Source organism: Lepidochelys kempii, chromosome 4 (assembly GCF_965140265.1).
Source record: "Lepidochelys kempii isolate rLepKem1 chromosome 4, rLepKem1.hap2, whole genome shotgun sequence".
Classification (NCBI taxonomy): Eukaryota; Metazoa; Chordata; order Testudines; family Cheloniidae; genus Lepidochelys; species Lepidochelys kempii.
Window position 1 is genome coordinate 13,873,817 of NC_133259.1, and position 19,492 is coordinate 13,893,308.

At 45.6% G+C, this 19,492-nt stretch overlaps 1 protein-coding gene across 5 annotated transcripts in view; it reads left to right on the forward strand.

Moving 5' to 3' along the window:
- Positions 1–633: 633 nt before the first annotated feature.
- The window catches only part of FRAS1 (Fraser extracellular matrix complex subunit 1), a 299,490-nt gene continuing 280,631 nt past the window's right edge, over positions 634–19,492 (forward strand). For all 5 annotated transcript variants that reach the window (XM_073340462.1, XM_073340465.1, XM_073340463.1 and 2 more), the window contains exons 1-2: positions 634–809; positions 12,409–12,440. In XM_073340462.1, the coding sequence (XP_073196563.1) occupies positions 731–809; positions 12,409–12,440 (111 nt within the window). In that variant the 5' untranslated portion in view covers positions 634–730. The remainder of the gene's footprint in view (positions 810–12,408; positions 12,441–19,492) is intronic.

Here is a 19,492-nt window from a genome sequence, read left to right on the forward strand (position 1 = left end):
GGGGGGGCCACAGTGCCACCCCCACCACCAACCGCGCTGTTTAATTCTTCTGCTTCTGTGTAGCCCTCGCCTGCACTGAGATCAGCCCCAAGAGCGAGCGAGGCTCACGTTTTGTGTCTTTGCAGGAGACCGGGGCTGGGCACAGAACTGCAGCGCCGGAGAAAGTTTCCTGGGAGGGAGCCTCGCCGAGGGGATCTTATTTGCCCGCCGGGCTGCTGGTGAGGAAGGGGGCTGCGCCGCAGAGGTCCCCGCCCCCGCCCGCTTTGATTCCTGCCCCTCTGCGCAGAGCTGGGCGTCGGGCTGGTGTCAAGTGAACTTGAAAAGCTGATTTGCAGGCAAACCTGCCGCGGTGGGTTTCTTCTGCGGCGCTCGGAGATGGAAGGTGGGGGGGTTTCGGCCACGGGGAAGTTTTTGCAGAGGGATGAATCCGGATTCAACTTTGGGACCATGCTGCTGACTGGGCTCGTGTGAGCAGCTGCTGAGCTAAGGACACAGTCACTCCCTTTCCACGCGCTGGGCATGTTTGTGCTGCTGGCCCCTCAAACCGCTTCGAGCCTTTTAATCTAATTCAACCGAAGCAGCCAGGAGCACCGGGAACGTTTGACACGGGGCTGAGTTGTGGAGTCTGCCCCCCACCCCATCAGCACCCCCCCAAAAAAGGGGCGGAAGGAGGAGGTTTTGCAGGGGGCTGCGGGGGTGCCCGGCTCCAGACTCGGCTTCGCCTCTGGCAATGGATTACCTGGAAGTGTGGCTCCGGGTCGCGCTCCTCTGTGCGGGATTTGCCGTATTGCCCCAGCAGCAGGCGGAAGGTGAGTACAAAGCGCACCCCGGTTGGACGGGTATTGACTTCGCGTAGTTTCAAGGCGGGTTGCACGCGTTGGGAATTCTCCCCGCTGAAGATGGCTCTGATCCGGGTTAATCCCCCCCCCCTCCCCCCGGTATGCCTGTCCCCTCCGTTGGCCCAGTGTCATTAAATGGAGTCGCCTGCAGAATCCCCCGCTGCATAATTCAGCCGGCGCTCAGAGGGAAGGACGCACCGGAGAGGTTTGCTGGAAGGGGCGCAGGGTGGTGAAATCCACAAAGGCAGGAGGGGTTGCAGCAAACCGCCCCCTCTGCAAGCAAACCCACCGCGCTGGGGCGGGACTCCGAGCTGACCTCGGAGATCAGGGGAGCTGAAAGGCGGCAGGAGGGTCTCGGGAGCGCACAGCGGGCGGGACCCCGGGGTGCGAGCGTGCCGGCGGCCCCTTGCTCCCCGCCCGGTGTTTCCTGCGGGCCGCCTTGGGGGGCCGGGGCGGCTTAGGGGGGGGCGGGGTTGTGTGTGCGCGGCGGGGGTGGCTTTGAGCTCCGCTCCGCTCCCAGCCCTGGGGTTCGCTCCTTATTCGGCCGGCTGCGGGAGGGGAGCGCCCTCCTGGCTGCAAGCGGGGAGAACCAGAGCCCGGGGCCCGCCTTCCTTCTCCTGTGCCCCCGGGCTCTTTGCGGGCCCTGCAGCCGTCCCGGTTGCAGGCGGTGCCCGAGGCGGGACAAGGCGTGGGGTCCGAAGCAGCTGGGGAAACTTCTCCGCCTCGCGCCTCTTTCCCACTGGGGGGGGGCTTGCTGCTGTTTTCTGGCCTGTGGCACCCCCTGCCAGGCCTCTGCCGGTCTGACACACACACACACTGCAGGGTGTGATGCCCCCCCGACACACGCATGTGCCCTGTCTCGCTCTCCCTCCAACAGCAGACAGGCCAATCAAAGACATCGCCTCAGTGGTTCTCAGCCAGGGGGGTACGTGTACCCCTGGGGGCACGCGGAGGTCTTCTGAGGGGGGACCCCAGCTCATCTAGATACTTGCCAAGTTTTGCAACAGGCACTAGCGGAGTCGGGACAAACTACAATTTCACAGGGACAGGGACTTGTTTATACTGCTCTGTGTGCCCTACACTGAAAGGTGAGTACAAGACATATTCCAGTGGGTTTATTTGATAATTACATGGTAAAGATGAGACAATAGGTGAATTTTCAGTGACAGGGTGCCGTGAGGCTTCTGCCGTTTCCTGTCTGCTTTTGTCGGCAAGTAGTTTTAAAGTGAGGTAAAACTTGGGGGTACAAATCAGACTCCTGAAAAGGGGTGCAGTAGTCTGGAAAAGTTGAGAACCACTGCATTACCGCCCCCGCCCTGTGTCTCTCGCACAATAGGGGGCAGTCTTGCACTGGCAGGCAGGACTGGTGCAGCAGGGTGGGATTTTTTACAAAGCACCTCAAGGGCTGGGGAGTGCATCTCCCCTGAGAGGGGTGCCTACGTTGCTGCGTCCAGTCCTCCCTGACCAAACAGGGCCTTTCCATCTCTGTGACTGAGCTGGCACTTTTGTTCTCAACCCCACTCTTCAGCCACTTCAAAACCAGGACGCTCAAATTTACCCTCTGAGCTGCAATGTCTTATCCTTGCTCTTGGCCCAGGAATAAATCATAATAGTTAATAACAAGTTGAAGAAAATCCACTAGCTATTTCTCAGTTACTGAAGAATGGGTGGGGGGAAATGTCAGGTGCAGGTGGGTTTCATGCAATGTGCAGTGTGTGTTGTTACTGCTCAAGGCAGCCGGGACTTACATGATGTTTTGCTGGTGGATTTTACGCTGGTTTCTAAAGGGCACGTGCTGTGTAGAAGAGTATGTTCCCTGCTGTCTGCCCCGTCTGCTGGTTATGATTCTTCCCCTCCTCCTCACTCTGCCTTCATCAATGTGGAAGTGGAATGGAGGGGTTGCCAGCAGCCAATATCTGGTAGTGCGATCATACTCCATAGCTGCTTTTTTCCATGCTACATGCCACTTTGCATAGCATTACTGTCATTTTTCAGAGTAGCAGCCGTGTTAGTCTGTATTCGCAAAAAGAAAAGGAGTACTAGTGGCACCTTAGAGACTAACCAATTTATTTGAGCATAAGCTTTCGTGGGCTACAGCTCACTTCATCGGATGCATTCGGTGGAAAATACAGACTTTTTACTGTCATTCTGTTTTGGTTGGAGGGGGCTCTGCCGATCAGCTTTGTTGCATCATGGAGGGCGTTTGCTGCAATGTTCCTTACCCTGGCGTCGGGACACGTCAGCAGGCGGAAAGCATGGGTGATCACCGCGATGTCACACAGGTCACCCATGCGGGGGACATTGGCACCGCCATGCCTGTGGGCGTTATAGACCAGCTGGCTCTCTGGGGAAGGAACAGCCACTTCTTCACCAGCTGCTGGACGATCTTGTATTTTCCACTGAATGCATCCGATGAAGTGAGCTGTAGCTCATGAAAGCTTATGCTCAAATAAATTGCAAAAAGAAAAGGAGTACTTGTGGCACCTTAGAGACTAACCAATTTATTAGAGCATAAGCTTTCGTGAGCTACAGCTCACTTCATCAGATGCATATCGTGGAAACTGCAGCAGACTTTATATATACACAGAGAATATGAACCAATACCTCCTCCCACCCCACTGTCCTGCTGGTAATAGCTTATCTAAAGTGATCATCAGGTGGGCCATTTCCAGCACAAATCCAGGTTTTCTCACCCTCCACCCCCCCACACAAATTCACTCTCCTGCTGGTGATAGCCCATCCAAAGTGACAACTCTTTACACAATGTGCATGACAATCAAGTTGGGCTATTTCCTGCAACTTGATTGCTCACGAAAGCTTATGCTCTAATAAATTGGTTAGTCTCTAAGGTGCCACAAGTACTCCTTTTCTTTTTGCGAATACAGACTAACACGGCTGTTACTCTGAAACCTGTCAAATAAATTGGTTAGCTTTGAGCAGCGGGTTGGACTAGATGATCTCCTGAGGTCCCTTCCAACCCTGATATTCTATGATTCTAGTCTCTAAGGTGCCACTAGTACTCCTTTTCTTTTTACTGTCATTTTGCATCCTTCTGTGCCATGCAACAGAGGAGAAACAGATGACCCTACGCATGTGAAATTTAGCAGTTCCTTTAGGAGCCACGACTCTTGACTTTCATTAACATTTAAACCATAGTGATTCATTAACTTAAGTTTTATTGAACTTAATATGCTCAAGGTTCTTAGTCAATAACAATAAGTTATCTCAGTCAATAGGTAAAATCTCCCAAGTCACTTAAAAAGAAAAGGAAGACTTGTGGCACCTTAGAGACTAACAAATTTATTTGAGCATAAGCTTTCATGAGCTACAGCTCACTTCATCGGATGCATTCAGTGAAAAATACAGTGGGGAGATTTATATACACAGAGAACATGAAACAATGGGTGTTACCACACACACTGTAATGAGAGTGACCAGGTAAGATGAGCTATTACCAGCAGGAGGGGGGGGGGGCAACTTTTGTGGTGATAATCAAGGTGGGCTATTTCCAGCAGTTAAGAAGAACATGTGAGGAACAGTAGGAGGGGAAAATAAACATGGGGAAATAGTTTTACTTTGTGTAATGACACATCCACTCCCAGTCTTTATTCAAGCCAAATGTAATGGTGTCCAGTTTGCAAATTAATGCCAATTCAGTCTCTTGTTGGAGTCTGTTTTTGAAGGTTTTTTTTGTTGAAGAATTGCCACTTTTAGGTCTGTAATTGAGTGACCAGAGAGACTGAAGTGTTCTTTGACTGGTTTTTGAATGTTATAATTCCTGACATCTGATTTGTGACTTTGTCCTCACCCATAACTATTTCACATTTGGGGGCAATGTATACCTTGAAATCAGCGGCACTGCTATGGGTACCCGCATGGCTCCACAGTGTGCCAACTTTTTAATGGCTGACTGTCACGGAGTCCCTTGGCGATGCTCTGGAACTGCTCCCTACAAAGCCAGGCAGGACTCTGGTGAAGTCTCCTTTCTGTGAGCAGACTGTCTTCAGGACAAACAGCTCACACAGCCTCCACCTTCCTGGGTCTGACCTCAGAGCATTCAGCATTCTCTGCCCCTCCGTGCGCTTCCCACTGCGAGTCCGCCCAGGCGGGGCTCCTGGGGAAGCCAGAGGGTCCTGCACCCCAACTTCACAATCAGACGTGACTCTCAGCCAGCCAGTAAAACAGAGGTTTATTAGACGACAGGAACATGGTCTAAACCAGAGCTTGTAGGTACAGAGAACAGGACTCCTCAGCTGGGTCCATTTTGGGGGCAGTGAGCCAGACACCCACATCTGTACTTCAATCCATGTCCCCAGCAAGCCCCCAACTGAAACTCTCTCCAGCCCCTCCTCCTCTGGGCCTTGTCCCTTTCCCAGGCCAGGAGCTCACCTGATCTGTTTGTCTTCAACCCTTTAGCTCTCACCTTGCAGCGGGGAAGGGCCCAGACCATCAGTTGCCAGGAAACAGGATGTTGGCCATTCTCTGTGTCCAGACCCGTGCACACACCTGCCCTCTAGGGTTCTGCAATGATCATACACCCTTATCCCACCACCTAGATACTTAAGAACTCCATAGGGGAAACTGAGGCACCCCCACAATATTCAGAGGAAACATTAAGAACAGTCACACTGACTTAGAACAACGCTTCCTCAGCTCTCGTCCCCTTATGCCCCTACTCTACTTATGCTACACTGATGACATCTTCATCATCTGGACCCATGGAAAAGAAGCCCTTGAGGAATTCCACCATGATTTCAACAATTTCCATCCCACCATCAACCTCAGCCTGGACGAGCCCACACAAGAGATCCACTTCCTGGACACTACAGTGCAAATAAGCGATGGTCACATAAACACCACCCTATACTGGAAACCTACTGACCGCTATTCCTACCTACATGCCTCCAGCTTTCATCCAGACCACACCACACGATCCATTGCCTACAGCCAAGCTCTACCATACAACCGCATTTGCTCCAACCCATCAGACAGAGACAAACACCTACAAGATCTCTATCAAGCGTTCTTACAACTACAATACCCACCTGCTGAAGTGAAGAAACAGATGGACAGAGCCAGAAGAGTTCCCAGAAGTTACCTACTACAGGACAGGCCCAACAAAGAAAATAACAGAACGCCACTAGCTGTCACCTTCAGCCCCCAACTAAAACCTCTTCAGCGCATCATCAAGGAGCTACAACCTATCCTGAAGGACAACCCATCACTCTCACAAATCTTGGGAGACAGACCAGTCCTTGCCTACAGACAGCCCCCCAACCTGAAGCAAATACTCACCAGCAACCACACAACAAAAACACTAACCCAGGAACCTATCCTTGCAGCAAAGCTCATTGCCAGCTGTGTCCACATATCTATTCATGGGACACCATCATAGGGCCTAATCGTATCAGCCACACTATCAGAGGCTCGTTCATCTGTGCATCTACTAATGTGATATGTGCCAGCAATGCCCCCTGGCATGTACATTGGCCATACCGGACAGTCTCTATGTAAGAGAATAAATGGACACAAATCAGACGTCAGGAATTATAACATTCAAAAACCATTTGGAGAACACTTTGGTCACTCGATTACAGACCTAAAAGTGGCAATTCTTCAACAAAAAAAAACTTCAAAAACAAACAGATTCCAACAAGAGACTGAATTGGCATTAATTTGCAAACTGGACACCATTACATTTGGCTTGAATAAAGACTGGGAGTGGATGTGTCATTACACAAAGTAAAACTATTTCCCCATTTTTATTTCCCCCCTCACTGTTCCTCACACGTTCTTGTCAACTGCTGAAAATGGCCCACCTTGATTATCACTACAAAAGGTTTGGGGTTTTTTTTTTCTTTTTTCTTTTTCTCTTTCTCTCCTGCTGGTAATAGCTCATCTTACCTGGTCACTCTCATTACACTAGTGTATGGTAACACCCATTGTTTCATGTTCTCTGTGTATATAAAATCTCCCCACTGTATTTTCCACTGCATGCATCCGATGAAGTGAGCTGTAGCTCATGAAAGCTTATGCTCAAATAAATTGGTTAGTCTCTAAGGTGCCACAAGTACTCCTTCTCTTTTTGCGGATACAGACTAACACGGCTGCTACTCTGAAACCAAGGCACTTAGGAGCCTATGTTTCACTGAAAGTCCCTGAGACTCAGTTTCCTTAGGCACTTTGGAAAATGTGACCCGGCAGCAATAGTTATCTTTGTCAATAACAGGTGTGGGTGTGTTAGTTGAAGAGCAGCATTGTCAGGTGTGACATCAGATAATCCAAACTGTGTGTGTGTGAAATTACGAGTGACGCACCCTCCTTCCCGACAACAACAATCTTGATAGAGCACAATATTAACATCTCTGAGTTTAGGGGACCCAACACAAAAGTGATAATGAGTTTGGTCCCTCTCATCCCCACCAAGGTGGTTCAGTATGTGAATGAGAATGTATTCCTTAAGGTGCAGGGAGACACTTTTCTTTCTTGTGTGTTGGGTTTAGCAGAAGATCATTCATCTAAAAGACCATTGGGTAACTTGGAAACACAGGCAAAGCTTCTATAAACTCGAATGAAAAATACATTATACACACATATTGTATCATATTAGTAGAGCCCTGCAAATCCACCGATATCTGTTTTATATCCATGGATCATTTTTGCAGGTTGCGGATGGATGTGGATCCAAATTTTATATCTGGAGCGCTGCAAATTAGTGGATGTCCGCGGATCATTTTCGCAGATTGCGGATCGAATGGAGATACAAATTTTGTGTCTGCGTGAGGCTCTAAATAAAGTGTTGGGGAGCACTCTCGGTGACTGTCTTGAGGGCAGGACAGTTCAGTAGTAGAAAAGTTAGCAAAAATGTAGCTAGAATGTCTTTGAAAATCTATGTATGTCAAGTCATGCAGTACGGGATGAACATAAGTGTTTGAAGAGGACTTTCTCCCATTACAGTTTGTGAGCAGGTGAACTATACCTTTGCTTAGTTAGGAGAGAATCAGACTTTGTGTTTTTCCTGTGCAGTCATTCAGAGGCATGTCTGGTGCTGCTGAGGGGCGCCAGTGTGGTCAGGTGAATAGAATGTGGGACTGAGCATCAGGAGATGTAGATTCTAAGCCCGCCACTGCCCTGTTATGTGATCTTGGGCAAATCAGAGTGGATTTTAAGGGCTGAAGCTGTTATGATTGAGCTTCTCAATTTTTAAAAATAAATTAAAATATGTAGGACACTAAAGTGGAATATAGTAGAGCAAGGGAAAAATCGTGTGCAGGAAAGTCTCTCTCGGTGGTGAGTGTTTATAACAAAACCATTGTAAATGGTCAAACTGGAAAAACTTCCTGGGGTTGGCTGTCTGTTACTGTAATGCCCCTGTGCACCATAGTGGCTCTGCAAAACGACCATACAGAACGTGTAAATGGAATCTTGTAACTTGAACGCATTGCCAGAGTGTTGTAAAGAGATCTGAGTGTAACTGAAATCAATCAAATCCAGTGTCTTGAACTTGAATCCAGTCCTATGTCCTCTGGGTGAGGGAATCTTCCCAAGCCTTTCTCTCTGTTCTGAGTCCAAAGTCACAACTCTGAGGACCCGACCGATTTCCCATTCACATCAGTGGGAACACAGCCAGTTGACTTTAGTGGAAATTTGATTGGGTCCTTATGGCCTTTCCCCTGATGAAAGGAAAATAATCCCTTACTTGCCAAGAACCAGATTATGCCTTCGCAATCTGTTACACCTGGACTAAAGACCAATTCAATCGATAACTCTCAGTTTTAAGCAACCACTTTACTGTAGATCCAAGGTTTCTTGCACAGTTTTGCTTCATCTGTTTTTAAAGGCATCCTCTCTACCAGACAGCCAAGTTCTGTTAATCCTTTGGGTGGTCCCTTAAGGCAGTTGTCACTGCATTCTTTTTTTTCTTTTGTAATTTCTTGTCACATCTTTAGTAGCCAGATGCGTGCAGCTGTTTGAAGAGGACTGTCTGCCAGAAAAATCAATAAAAGAACTGTCATTCAGTTCATTCACGATTTCATTCCCCTGCCCCATTTTTTGACTTATTGAGATAGAATGTATGAAACTGGTACCTCGCCAATCATTTGCTTGGGTAACCTTTCTCTTTCATTATTGTCAGTGTTAGCGATAGGCACTAGGGTATTAACAGTGAGTGAATGATGTTATAAGTCAAAGTATTTGGGATGTGCTTGCTATTCAGAATAACGTTGCATTATCATTGAGAAAGTCTAGGTGTAGAGAAACCGTCATGAGAAATCACCAGAAGAAATGTATGAAATAACGCCATTTGTGTCAAATTCCGTTCTCAGATAGATGTGATTTCAGTGGGAGTCACATGAGCGGATCTGTGGGCAGAATTTGACCCTTTGTGTGTAGTATGATTTAAGATCTGGAATTCAGGCAAACGTTTAAAGTGATAACATTTTGATGTATTTTATTTATTTATTTGTTTGTATATTTACTGTGCCTTCAGTTTTTCAATGGGCGCCAAGCATAGCAATCCAAGGATGGATTCTGGCTTTAAGCATAAGACCTTACTTCTGAAGAGAGAACTAGAATGTAGCCTTCGGTGACGCTGGAAGAAGAGAATAAACAATCTCCTGAATGCATAATGGACCAAATCTTGGAAATCCTCATTCATGCAAAACATCCATTTAAGTTAATGGGAGGTTTGCCTGAGTGTGGACCACAGTATCTGATCCTGCTAAGAACGTGAGAGGTTAGCTGTTCTGACTCACTAAGCAGTAATCCTAGGATAAGGAAGGGCAATTGCAGCAAAAGATATTTATCATTCAGTAGCTGATAGAGGAATCAGTTACTGGGGGGCAAAACCCTTTCTGGCTACAACGGGGGTTTTTTTTTTTTTTAAATTGTCTAGAAGCCCCTCTAAAGTTGTGGTGTTCTACCAGTGAAAAGATTCAACTTTTCAATCCATGCCTCAAAGTACCTGCAGTTCCCATTTCAAGGCAAGTGGGACAATGAATATTGGAGAGAGACACACAGATTTATCTGTGTCCAGAGCACTTGATTACATAAAAAGCTACAAACCTAAACTTGCCCATTCTTGTTTTCCCCACAGTCCTTTTGGTGCGCTGATAACGCCGGGGAGGGATATCCATTTCCCCTACCTCTTGTGCTGGGGACCTGCCTCCTAAAGCAGTATCTTGGTACGCTGGACTGGTTATTTGGGGTTATCTGCCTTCTCGCAGAGATTCATTCTGTCCTTTATTTTACTGCGTATGGAGGCAGACTCCTCTCCTGCCTTTCTCGATTACTGTCTCTGCACTTGACCTCTGGATGAGAAAGCAGGCAAGTAGTTTCCTGCAAAGCTAATGCTCATGACACTTTATCAGTGGTCTGGCAGGTATATGGTGTAAGCAAGTGCCCACACCTTTTTGGAGATCAACTGCTATGCTTTCTGATGCCTTCTTTGTTTCTGTGTTCTCCACTCTGGTTCGCAGCCAAAATTCCCTGCTCTGCTGCCAGCCTGGCCATCCCATGTGCCAGGCGAGACCAAAACCTTGGTTTGGTTTGGGTTGGGTTGGGTTTTCCCCTGCTGCTGAGCACGTAGTCAGTTGTTTTGCATCCCTTCAGACTTATTGGTGTCACTTTTTTTATTTTGATTAAACTAGCCTTATATATAATGTGCTACTTAATAGCCTTGCGCCTGCTCCCAGAGAAGTCCGAGTGGCTGTTTCCAATGGGGGCAGAACTGAGTCCTGAATGTGCAGTTTTCAAACCTATCATGATGCATGTTAAGGACAAGATGGAAACCCGCACATTTTACACAAATTGCCTAAACGCCAGGTGAGTTTTATTATAGGTAGATGCATATTAAAGTGTTCTGGCTTGACGGCCAATTAATTAGTAGGAATACAATTTTGTGGAGGTGGCCAACTCAAGGGATTAAAAGAGGGATATGAAGCGTTCACCTCTAGGTCACTAATTCAGACTCAGGCCAGGAAGCTGTCCTTTCTGATCTCTGGCCTGTGTGAAAGGTACACAGTGGTGCGTGAGGTACAAGGAGCTAATTGTGTCTGTCCTGTGCCTAGTGCCTACCACTGGGGAGACACCAAACTGGGAGGTCAGTTTGCTGGCAGTGTCACTGGAGAAGCCAAGGAATGCCCTGGCATAGAAACTAAACTACCGTCCCCATAAAGGCAGGGCCTTTCTGGTCAGCTTTGAGGCCCATTGGCTCAGTGTGGGTGAAGCTTGTGGTGCTGTTGCCCATCATGTCTGTGCTCTCTGGTGCTGGGCTGTTTTGACCTCAGCTGGAAGGATGGACACAGCCAAACGAGGAGGCCTTCCTGAAGGAACAACATTGGCCCACTATTCAGTCAGAAGAAAGGCCATGAAAACCTGTGCTAAAATGGGGTGGGGTCAAATGTGTAAGAGTTTGAGAGAGACAAGGTGGGTAAGGTAATTAACGTCTTTTATTGGACTGCCTTCTGTTGGTGGAGGAGACAAGCTTTACAGCAACAGAAGCTGGTCCAATAAAAGATATGTCTTCACCTCTCCCCTCCCACTCCGTATCTTGGGATCAACGTGGCTATAACAACACTGCAAATGATAAAAGCTTGCCAGTGGGCAGTGCCAAGCAGAGTACCTCAGACAGCACCCTATGACAGATCGGGGGAGTCAATAGATGCCACCCAGAGGCACTCTGCTCGAATGGGTGAGATAATTGCCTCCCTCAGGCAGTACATCAGACATGACTATCCAAGGAACAGTGGCAGTGGGTGATGAGGGACTATATTTTGGATCGATGGCACATTTATTGGCAGATAGACAACTTACTGCATCCCTGAGCCCAGTGGTTCTCCCTTGCGGTCCAAGCAGCATCCAGCTGCATCTCATGTGACAGCCTCAGGACCTTACAGGCAGCATATATATTGAATAGATGCGGCCCACATAATACAGAGAGAGCTGCATATGCAGCCCTCAGTAGTAAATAGGTACCAAAAGAGCCTCCTTCATTATAACAGGTCTTATTGTGGTCACGGGCAGTTTAACTGTCATCCCTCTAGTTGTGGCTTCTTCAGCTCCCCCTCCTGCCTCCGTGGAGCTCAAGAACAAACAGCATGCCAGCTGGTTATGGCCTGCCCTCTCTATCCTTTTGATGATGGATGGATGTGCATGATGTCTCTGGAAGCTGCTGCCATGATAAAGTGGCTACATTACTTACCCCATTCTAGTTCGTTGTTTGTGCTGCCTTCTGGATTTGAAGGTGACCAATGCCAGGAGGAGGTGAACAAGGAGGTGCTAGGGCTGAATGGAGTTTTCAATGGAGTGATTGAGCAAGTGGTGGATTGATAGAGCTGTATTGTCTTAAAGCAAATAGAAAAAGGACAAAAACATTTGGATTCATAATTGCATTTCCTTTTCTATATTTGGTTGCTTTTTGTCTGGGCATCCCTAAAATAAACCCTAGTGACATTCAGGGGAATTGTGGATGCTCAAAGAATGCAAGGTCAAGTAGTTTTGAAGCACTGGTTTATGGGTGAGTCTATTGATATCAGCTTCCTTCTAATCGACTTTCTTTTTGGTCCTACAGGTGCTTGTGTCTACCAAGGCTCATTGTTTGAGGTAGGTGAACCTTAATACGTTTCATGGTTACATTGAGGTTGATAGGCTGCACTTATGACTCAACAAGTTTTGTCAGTGCCACATGACTTCCTTGGCACAAATTGTAGTGATGCTTTCATGAATATGCAATGGGGCGAAATCCTGGCCCCGCTGAAATCCATTACAAAATTCCTGTTGACTTCAGTAGAGTCAGGATTTCACCTGTGGTCTTTGTCAACCCAACCAGGCTACTGTTGAGCAAGACTCCGTGCATATTGACAAATTTGGCTCTTTGTTTGTCCTGTGCATTTTTAAGCAATGGGATTCAGGAATGTGCAAAACAAGACTGGCCAGCAAGTGTTGTCTAAAATCTCCCTGTATATTCTGCATGTATTTGATGTTTTGCTATCGGTGATGATCGTTTAACACTTTTCTTCTGGAAAACTTCATATTCATTGTGTGCTGTGACTTCTCCTTTTTCAAACTAAAAGTATGATTCTTGCATTTTTTGCTGTGACAAAACCATGATTTCTCCATTTTTCACAATTGCAAATAATCCACCTTAATCATTGGGCAGATATGTGATGGAGGGAATCTCATGCAAATAGTACTTTTCCATACAATACTTGGCTGCCTCAATTTGATACTCAAACAGTAAAAAGAAATTGACAAGAACGTTGCTCCTGAAGTGCTTACACACAGGCGTGCTATCACAACGAAACTACACAATGGTTTTTTGTTGTGGAATCTAAAGTAGTGTGCATCATGTTTATTAATAGCTAGACTGGGTTTATATGTTTTATTTCCCTTAATACCACCCCTCCAGCAAAGTTACTGCAGTGTCTTTGGAATCTATAACTATTGTATAATCTCAAATTTTATAGGAGTTGGGTTCTTTTGCCTTCCAACCTTGACACTGACTCTTTTAAAGTTCTCCTGCACTTTAAAGGGGGAAATGAAGTGGAATTGATTTACATCACTGTGTCTTTGGTGGATGGCTTGGGGAAAAGCCGAAGCAGATTGTGTTCATTTGTTTCCATTAATAATACACTATGGAGCATCACAATGTTTTAAAGGAGATTGAAAAGTCTGTCTACACTCCATCAACTCTAATAAATTGTGTGGCAGATCATTCTCTTCTACTCATTTTGTCTCAATAAGGACTGTAATATAGTATAATAAGGGGATAGGAAATGAGATGTTCATCTATGTCACTGCATGATGATGATGTGTGTGACATTTACACTTGTCTGGATGATGGAGTTGATGAAGATACGGAATAAATTGAAGGTTGTTTTTTGTTTAAATTATAGAAATTAAGGGTCAGTTATGGAAACCCTTCCTCACTTTAAGTAATTCCTTACTCAGTATGTTGATGTCAGTGGGATTACTCGTGGCGTAGGATACACTACTCTGTGTGTGTAAAGGTATACGGATCTTAAAGCAGCTTTGATTAAAAAGAATGCTGCACTGGGGAAAATCCTATATTTTGTTTGGCTTGAGGACTGTACACATGTGTAGTTATCCTGTCGTGTGACCGTCATTGAAATGTCACTATGGAGAAGAAAAAAGTATATTAGCATTTTACCGGTGTTGGTATTTTTCAACATGTTACTACTCGAAGAAAAATACCAGGTCAAGTTATAGGGCTAGTTATAACCAGGTCAAGATGTGTGCTAACAAGACATACACTGCCTGGCAACATTGAAAGGGGAGAAAGACCAGCTGCATGCTGTTTGTTGGATTCTTTCAGAATCCCAGTTTGTTTAAAAGCAATACGATATTGTTTGTAGTAGCTCCCACAGCATGCAAGGTGCTTTCTGAACACAGCTGGAGACAACAGCAACCTTCACATTCTGAGTGCTACTAAGGACAAAAAACTATAAGACAATAATAATAACAATTACTGAAATCCTTGCCCTGAGGAACATATAACTTAAAAAGACAAAGATACACTAAGGATGGGAAAGAACGATGAAACGTTCAAGCAACGTGATCAGGAGGAGGATGGGGACCCGACTTATTTCTTTCCTTTGTTGTTGGAGCTGGATGAACAGAAATGTGTGCCCATCCAGGCCCGCACTGATACCAGGAGCTCCTCGCAGGCACAGGGGCCCTGTTAACATCAGTGAGGCTCTGAATGGATGCAGAGCTCCACCCATTGCAGGACGGGGGTCCAAATTCCTCCTCTCTGCCTTCTTCCACACACTGCTCTTGCTTGTTTTTCTCCCACCTCAGTTTCCAAATACCATTCCAACGTCCTTATGCACTTCCCTCCCAGCACTGGTCCGTCTCCCTCCAAGCAGTTCACTCACGAAATAGGTAGATGACTTAGTCAGCTAGTTTCTTGTAGGTATTGTGACTAAGTGGTCTCAGAGAGGCATTTAAGGAAGTGCATTAGAAAGGAATTGATTATTTTGCTGCTGCTGTACCTGTGTCCTAAGCACCTCTGGCTGTGTACAGGAGCCACTGCTGAAAAGAGAAATTCTATGCAGAGAAAGCATTTGTATAGGATTCTCTCCACCCCAGGAGGGAAATCAAGGAAAAGTCTAATTACATTATTTCCTTCAGAGAGGGATTGCTCCAAACCTGCAAAATCTCATAGAAAACAGAATTTTTCAGCCATTTCCAAACGAAAAATTACCAAGTTTGAAAAAATAGCTCCGCATTAAGGATAGTGCCTAGAGAGAGGCTGCCATCTTTCATTGATTTGTACATCGACCATTCTTATTTTAAGACTTCTATCTAGAAGAGTCTCAAATGGTACTGTGTGCTTGAGACTAGCAAACACTGCTTTTTTTTATATCGGTTGTTATATGCATTAATAAACTGTCACTTGCAGCCTTCTAAAGCTACACAGCTCTTTTCAAGCATTAACCATCTATATAACGTTTCTAGGTGGGTGGGTGGAGGAAAAAAGGCATAAAGGTTAAATGGCTTTCTTGAGATGACAGTGGGAATTAGAACTCAGGAGTGCACAGTTTACAGTCCTGTGGTCAGAGACCTAGACCATACCTCTATGAAATATTCCAATTGATTTCAGTTACACCTGTACAATATACTGGAACATATGAATATTTTGCACAAGTTCTGCGGCAGTAGAAAAATAGCACAAATCTTATTCTTTATTAGTTGTTGTGAATTACTCAGGAGGTTTCATTTTTTTTAACCTGATGAAAATCATTTGTATGTCAGTGAATTTACAATATTTTATTAGGCTTTCTGCATATTCAAAGCAGTACAGTTTGATAAGCAATAACCAGAAATAATATAGTAAAGGTACAAAGTCTGCCATTTTCTTGGCACCTTACATGTAATTACAAGCAAAAATAAAAACAGATCTGGCAGCAGCAGACTATATGGGAGACCCACAACAATATATGGAATAAAAAGTATTTGCTATCTAAAAAGTGGCTCCTATTGAGAATTGTCCATCCAAGAACTTGTAGTCCGGGAAGGGGAAATTCCCAGCCATGTGTGGTAATGAAACTTGTATTTATTTAACCCCCTCTTGCAACTGTAGAAAGCTCTATATCTGAATTGCAAACAGTCAATAGACCCAGTCAGTGCTACATAAATCAACTGTCTGTGGTGTCCCAGTCCTGAAGATAAACATGCATATAACAAATCTGAAGGTGAAGACAAACCATTGCAATTCAGTCTGTTAATCTTTTATTAACACTCCCAAAGAATGATTGTCAGCTCTGGACAGGAACGTTTTGTGAGCCAGATTCTGAACTGTTATCCTGGTGTAAATCCGGAGCGGCCTAACTGAAGTCAGTGGGGATGGTCTTTCAGCTGAGGTATTGGATTGGATCTTCAGGAGATCTGGGTTCAGGTCTTAGCTCTGCCACAGTCTTCCTATGTGACCCTGAACCCTTTCTGCCTCAGTTTCTCTCCTTTCCCACAGATCTTCAGCCTTCACAGAAGGCCCAACTCTGCCTGTTCTCTGTACCTTGAAAATTGCTTTCCTTGGTGCTTCTGTCGGTCTCTATGACGACCACAGGCGGCATCAGTGGAACTATGCTCACCGATGGCCCTCTCACGTACTCTGTTGTGTGCTGGTTCTTACCCATACCACTTGGAGGTGGGGTGTGTGCAGAATCAATAATTCATCAAACAGCAGTGCACATTTGTGCTAGCTATACAAATAACTGGCTCAGTTTAGTTAGCAGGCAGTCCACATCTGGACTGGAGCACCATTTAATGGGAATCCTGGAATTGCCTAATGGGCTTATGGGCATGTGTCCTGGGTTTTTCATCCTTGTGAAACCAACATGCTTACCCTGGGACATGTGGAATATTTTCTGAGTAGGGGAAAAAATGCTGCTCCTAAGAAACCTTCCCACTCCCTTTAATTAAATTCCTGAAACTGTTTTGCAAGAGGGAGGAAGGATTATTGATAAAAGCAGGGAACAACATCAGACTAAGTCTATAATTTTTCCCATCCCCACCTTGTTGGTACTGGTTATCTTGGATTTCTACTGTGTGGTGAAAGCATCTTTGATGTTGCCTGGAATTTTACTGACTCTTTTCTTCTAATTCTGTAATCAAGATGAAGGGACAGGAAGCGGGGCAGATGGAACTCAAAGCACGTTTTAAGAAAAACAGAAACAGGCTGACAATTATTTCTCTTGAAGTCAATGAGGCCTCTTGCAGATACAACAGCTGGAAAAGTGACCTTAATTACTTGAAGATGACACAGACAGGAGGGAGACCGAGGGCTGACCGAGGCTGATAGTAGCATAGAACAATCTGAGTGTTATGGAAGAATAGATTCAGGTTTAAAACAGGTTAGTAATTACTACATGACAACAGGAATCTAAAATATACACTTATTCTGCTTTTGTTCAGGGGAGATTAGAATGTAAATGCTAACCAGTTCATGAGGATAGACTATGATTGTATATAAGCAGTGCTTCTAGCATAAGTTATTGATTACTAATATTTCAATAGCACCTAGAGTACTCAGCTGAGATGGGTGGCCCCTTTGGACCAGCAGTTATACAAACACATGGCAAGAGACAGTCTCTTACCTGAAGAGCTTACAGTCTAAACAGACAACGACTGGGGAAGAAGGAAGGATTGTTATCCCACGTTTTACAGATTGGAAACTGAAGCACAGAGAAATTAAGTGACACCCCCATGGTCAGAGAGGAAGACTGAGCTGGGGATTGAACCCAGATCTCTTGAGTCCTAGCACAATTTTTTAACCACTAGATTCCTCTCTGGGGTGTATATTTGTCCCTTCAGTATGTACTCTCAACTCTCAATATGTACCCCTGTTAGCATTATGGGAGTATTGTATGTGTGTTGAGGGGAGACTGTTCCTCAAACAATGGACTTTTAATTCAATTTTAATTTCTTTAGTCACTTGGATCATTTTCTGAACCAGAACTCTATAGTATTCTGAGATCAGCTGGTCATCAAATGCCAAAATCTGCATTGCTGTTTGGTGTTAATGAAACCAGGGACAGATCCGTACATCATATCGCAGCGTTTATTGAGCGTCTTCATGGTAGAACAGGGTTATCTATTGAAAACAATTACTCATCTGAAAGATCTGGTCGTTGTCATATTTCACTGCATAGCAAGGCTGTGTTTTGTATAACTTTATATGAGGCTGCGATATATAGACATTAGTGTAAGTGAATATAGAATAGAGCCTGGAGGGTTAGTCAAGAGGTGGGGAAGAAAAGTATAATGAGTTTACAGCCAACAGAAATAACCAAATTCATTACTGTACAGCAACTCTGCAGTAACACAGTTTTGTACGTGATCCTTGCATAGTTGCATTCATTAAGGAAGTAAGATGTGTGACCTAGCTGTTGTGTTCCTATGTTTTATATACGATTTATTTTTACAGTGTGTGAAAAATAAAGCTAAGGCAATGAAGGATAATGGCTAAGGGGGATTGTGAACTCAGTGGGAAGAATATTAAGTGGAAAGAATAGGTGCTTCTCTGCATGCTATGAGAACAGCAGAACTTATACCAGGTACACTGTTGTGTTTGTGTTAGCAGGGGTGTCTGTGTGTGTGTGTGTGTGTGTTGACTGTCAGCAGGCTTTTCATATTTGTGTGGCATTCAAATATGGGCAGTGTTCAACCTGTATCTACAAATCTATATGTCTTTTCTTTACCATGTGCCTCCATTCTGTCTAGCCATTTTAGTACTGGATATAATCAGGCTGGATCCAAATAGTAAATGAGGTTGGCATTACAGGTATTTGAGAACTAAATTCTCCAGCTGGAACGGCAGAATCTGAACAGCAAGCAACTGTAGGTAGGGGCAGGAAATAAACTAGCTGACTGCCTCAGTTTCTGGATTTGAACGTTCGGGGATGGTTCTCATCCTGAGAGATCTGTTGTGAGCATTGATAATTAATATAATATTGAACTTCTTATAGCACAATAAATGCCCACTGCGCTTCACAGAAATAAAGTCAACTCTGGTCCAGATTCTTGGCCACACTGTAGCTGCTTTGCAGCAGTCTGTCAGTGCAAAGCAGCCACAGGCGCTGACTCCCTGGGTGCTCCAAGGCTCAAGCACCCACTGGAAAAAAAAAAAAAGGCGGGGGGTACTCAGCACCCACAGGGCCGGATTCATCTTTTGTGGGCCCCAGCGCCCTGACCATGGCCCCTCCACTTGTGCTCCACCCTGAGCCCCCGTCCCCGGTTGGCCTCTTCCCCTTGAGACCCTGCCTGTGCTCCACCATGAGGCCCTGCCCCTGCTCGACCTCTTCCCCTGAGTTCCCGCCCACTGCTCGCACGGGGATGGGAGGGGGCGGGGAGGAGTACACACCGGCAAAACCAAAAATCAGCGCCTGTGAAAGCAGCTATGGACCTGCTCCTCTGGCCCATGGAGGATTCCTCCAATGATATCCTGGTTTCCTCCAATGACGAGGGTAGGAATCCTCTGGTGTAGGGTAGTTTATAGCGGGTAGTGATCCTAGCTATTCCCCCTCCCAGTTCCTGGTGTTATGTGCATGCCCTATGTCATAAATATAAAGGGAAGGGTAAATACCTTTAAAATCCCTCCTGTCAGAGGAAAAAACCCTTTCACCTGTAAAGGG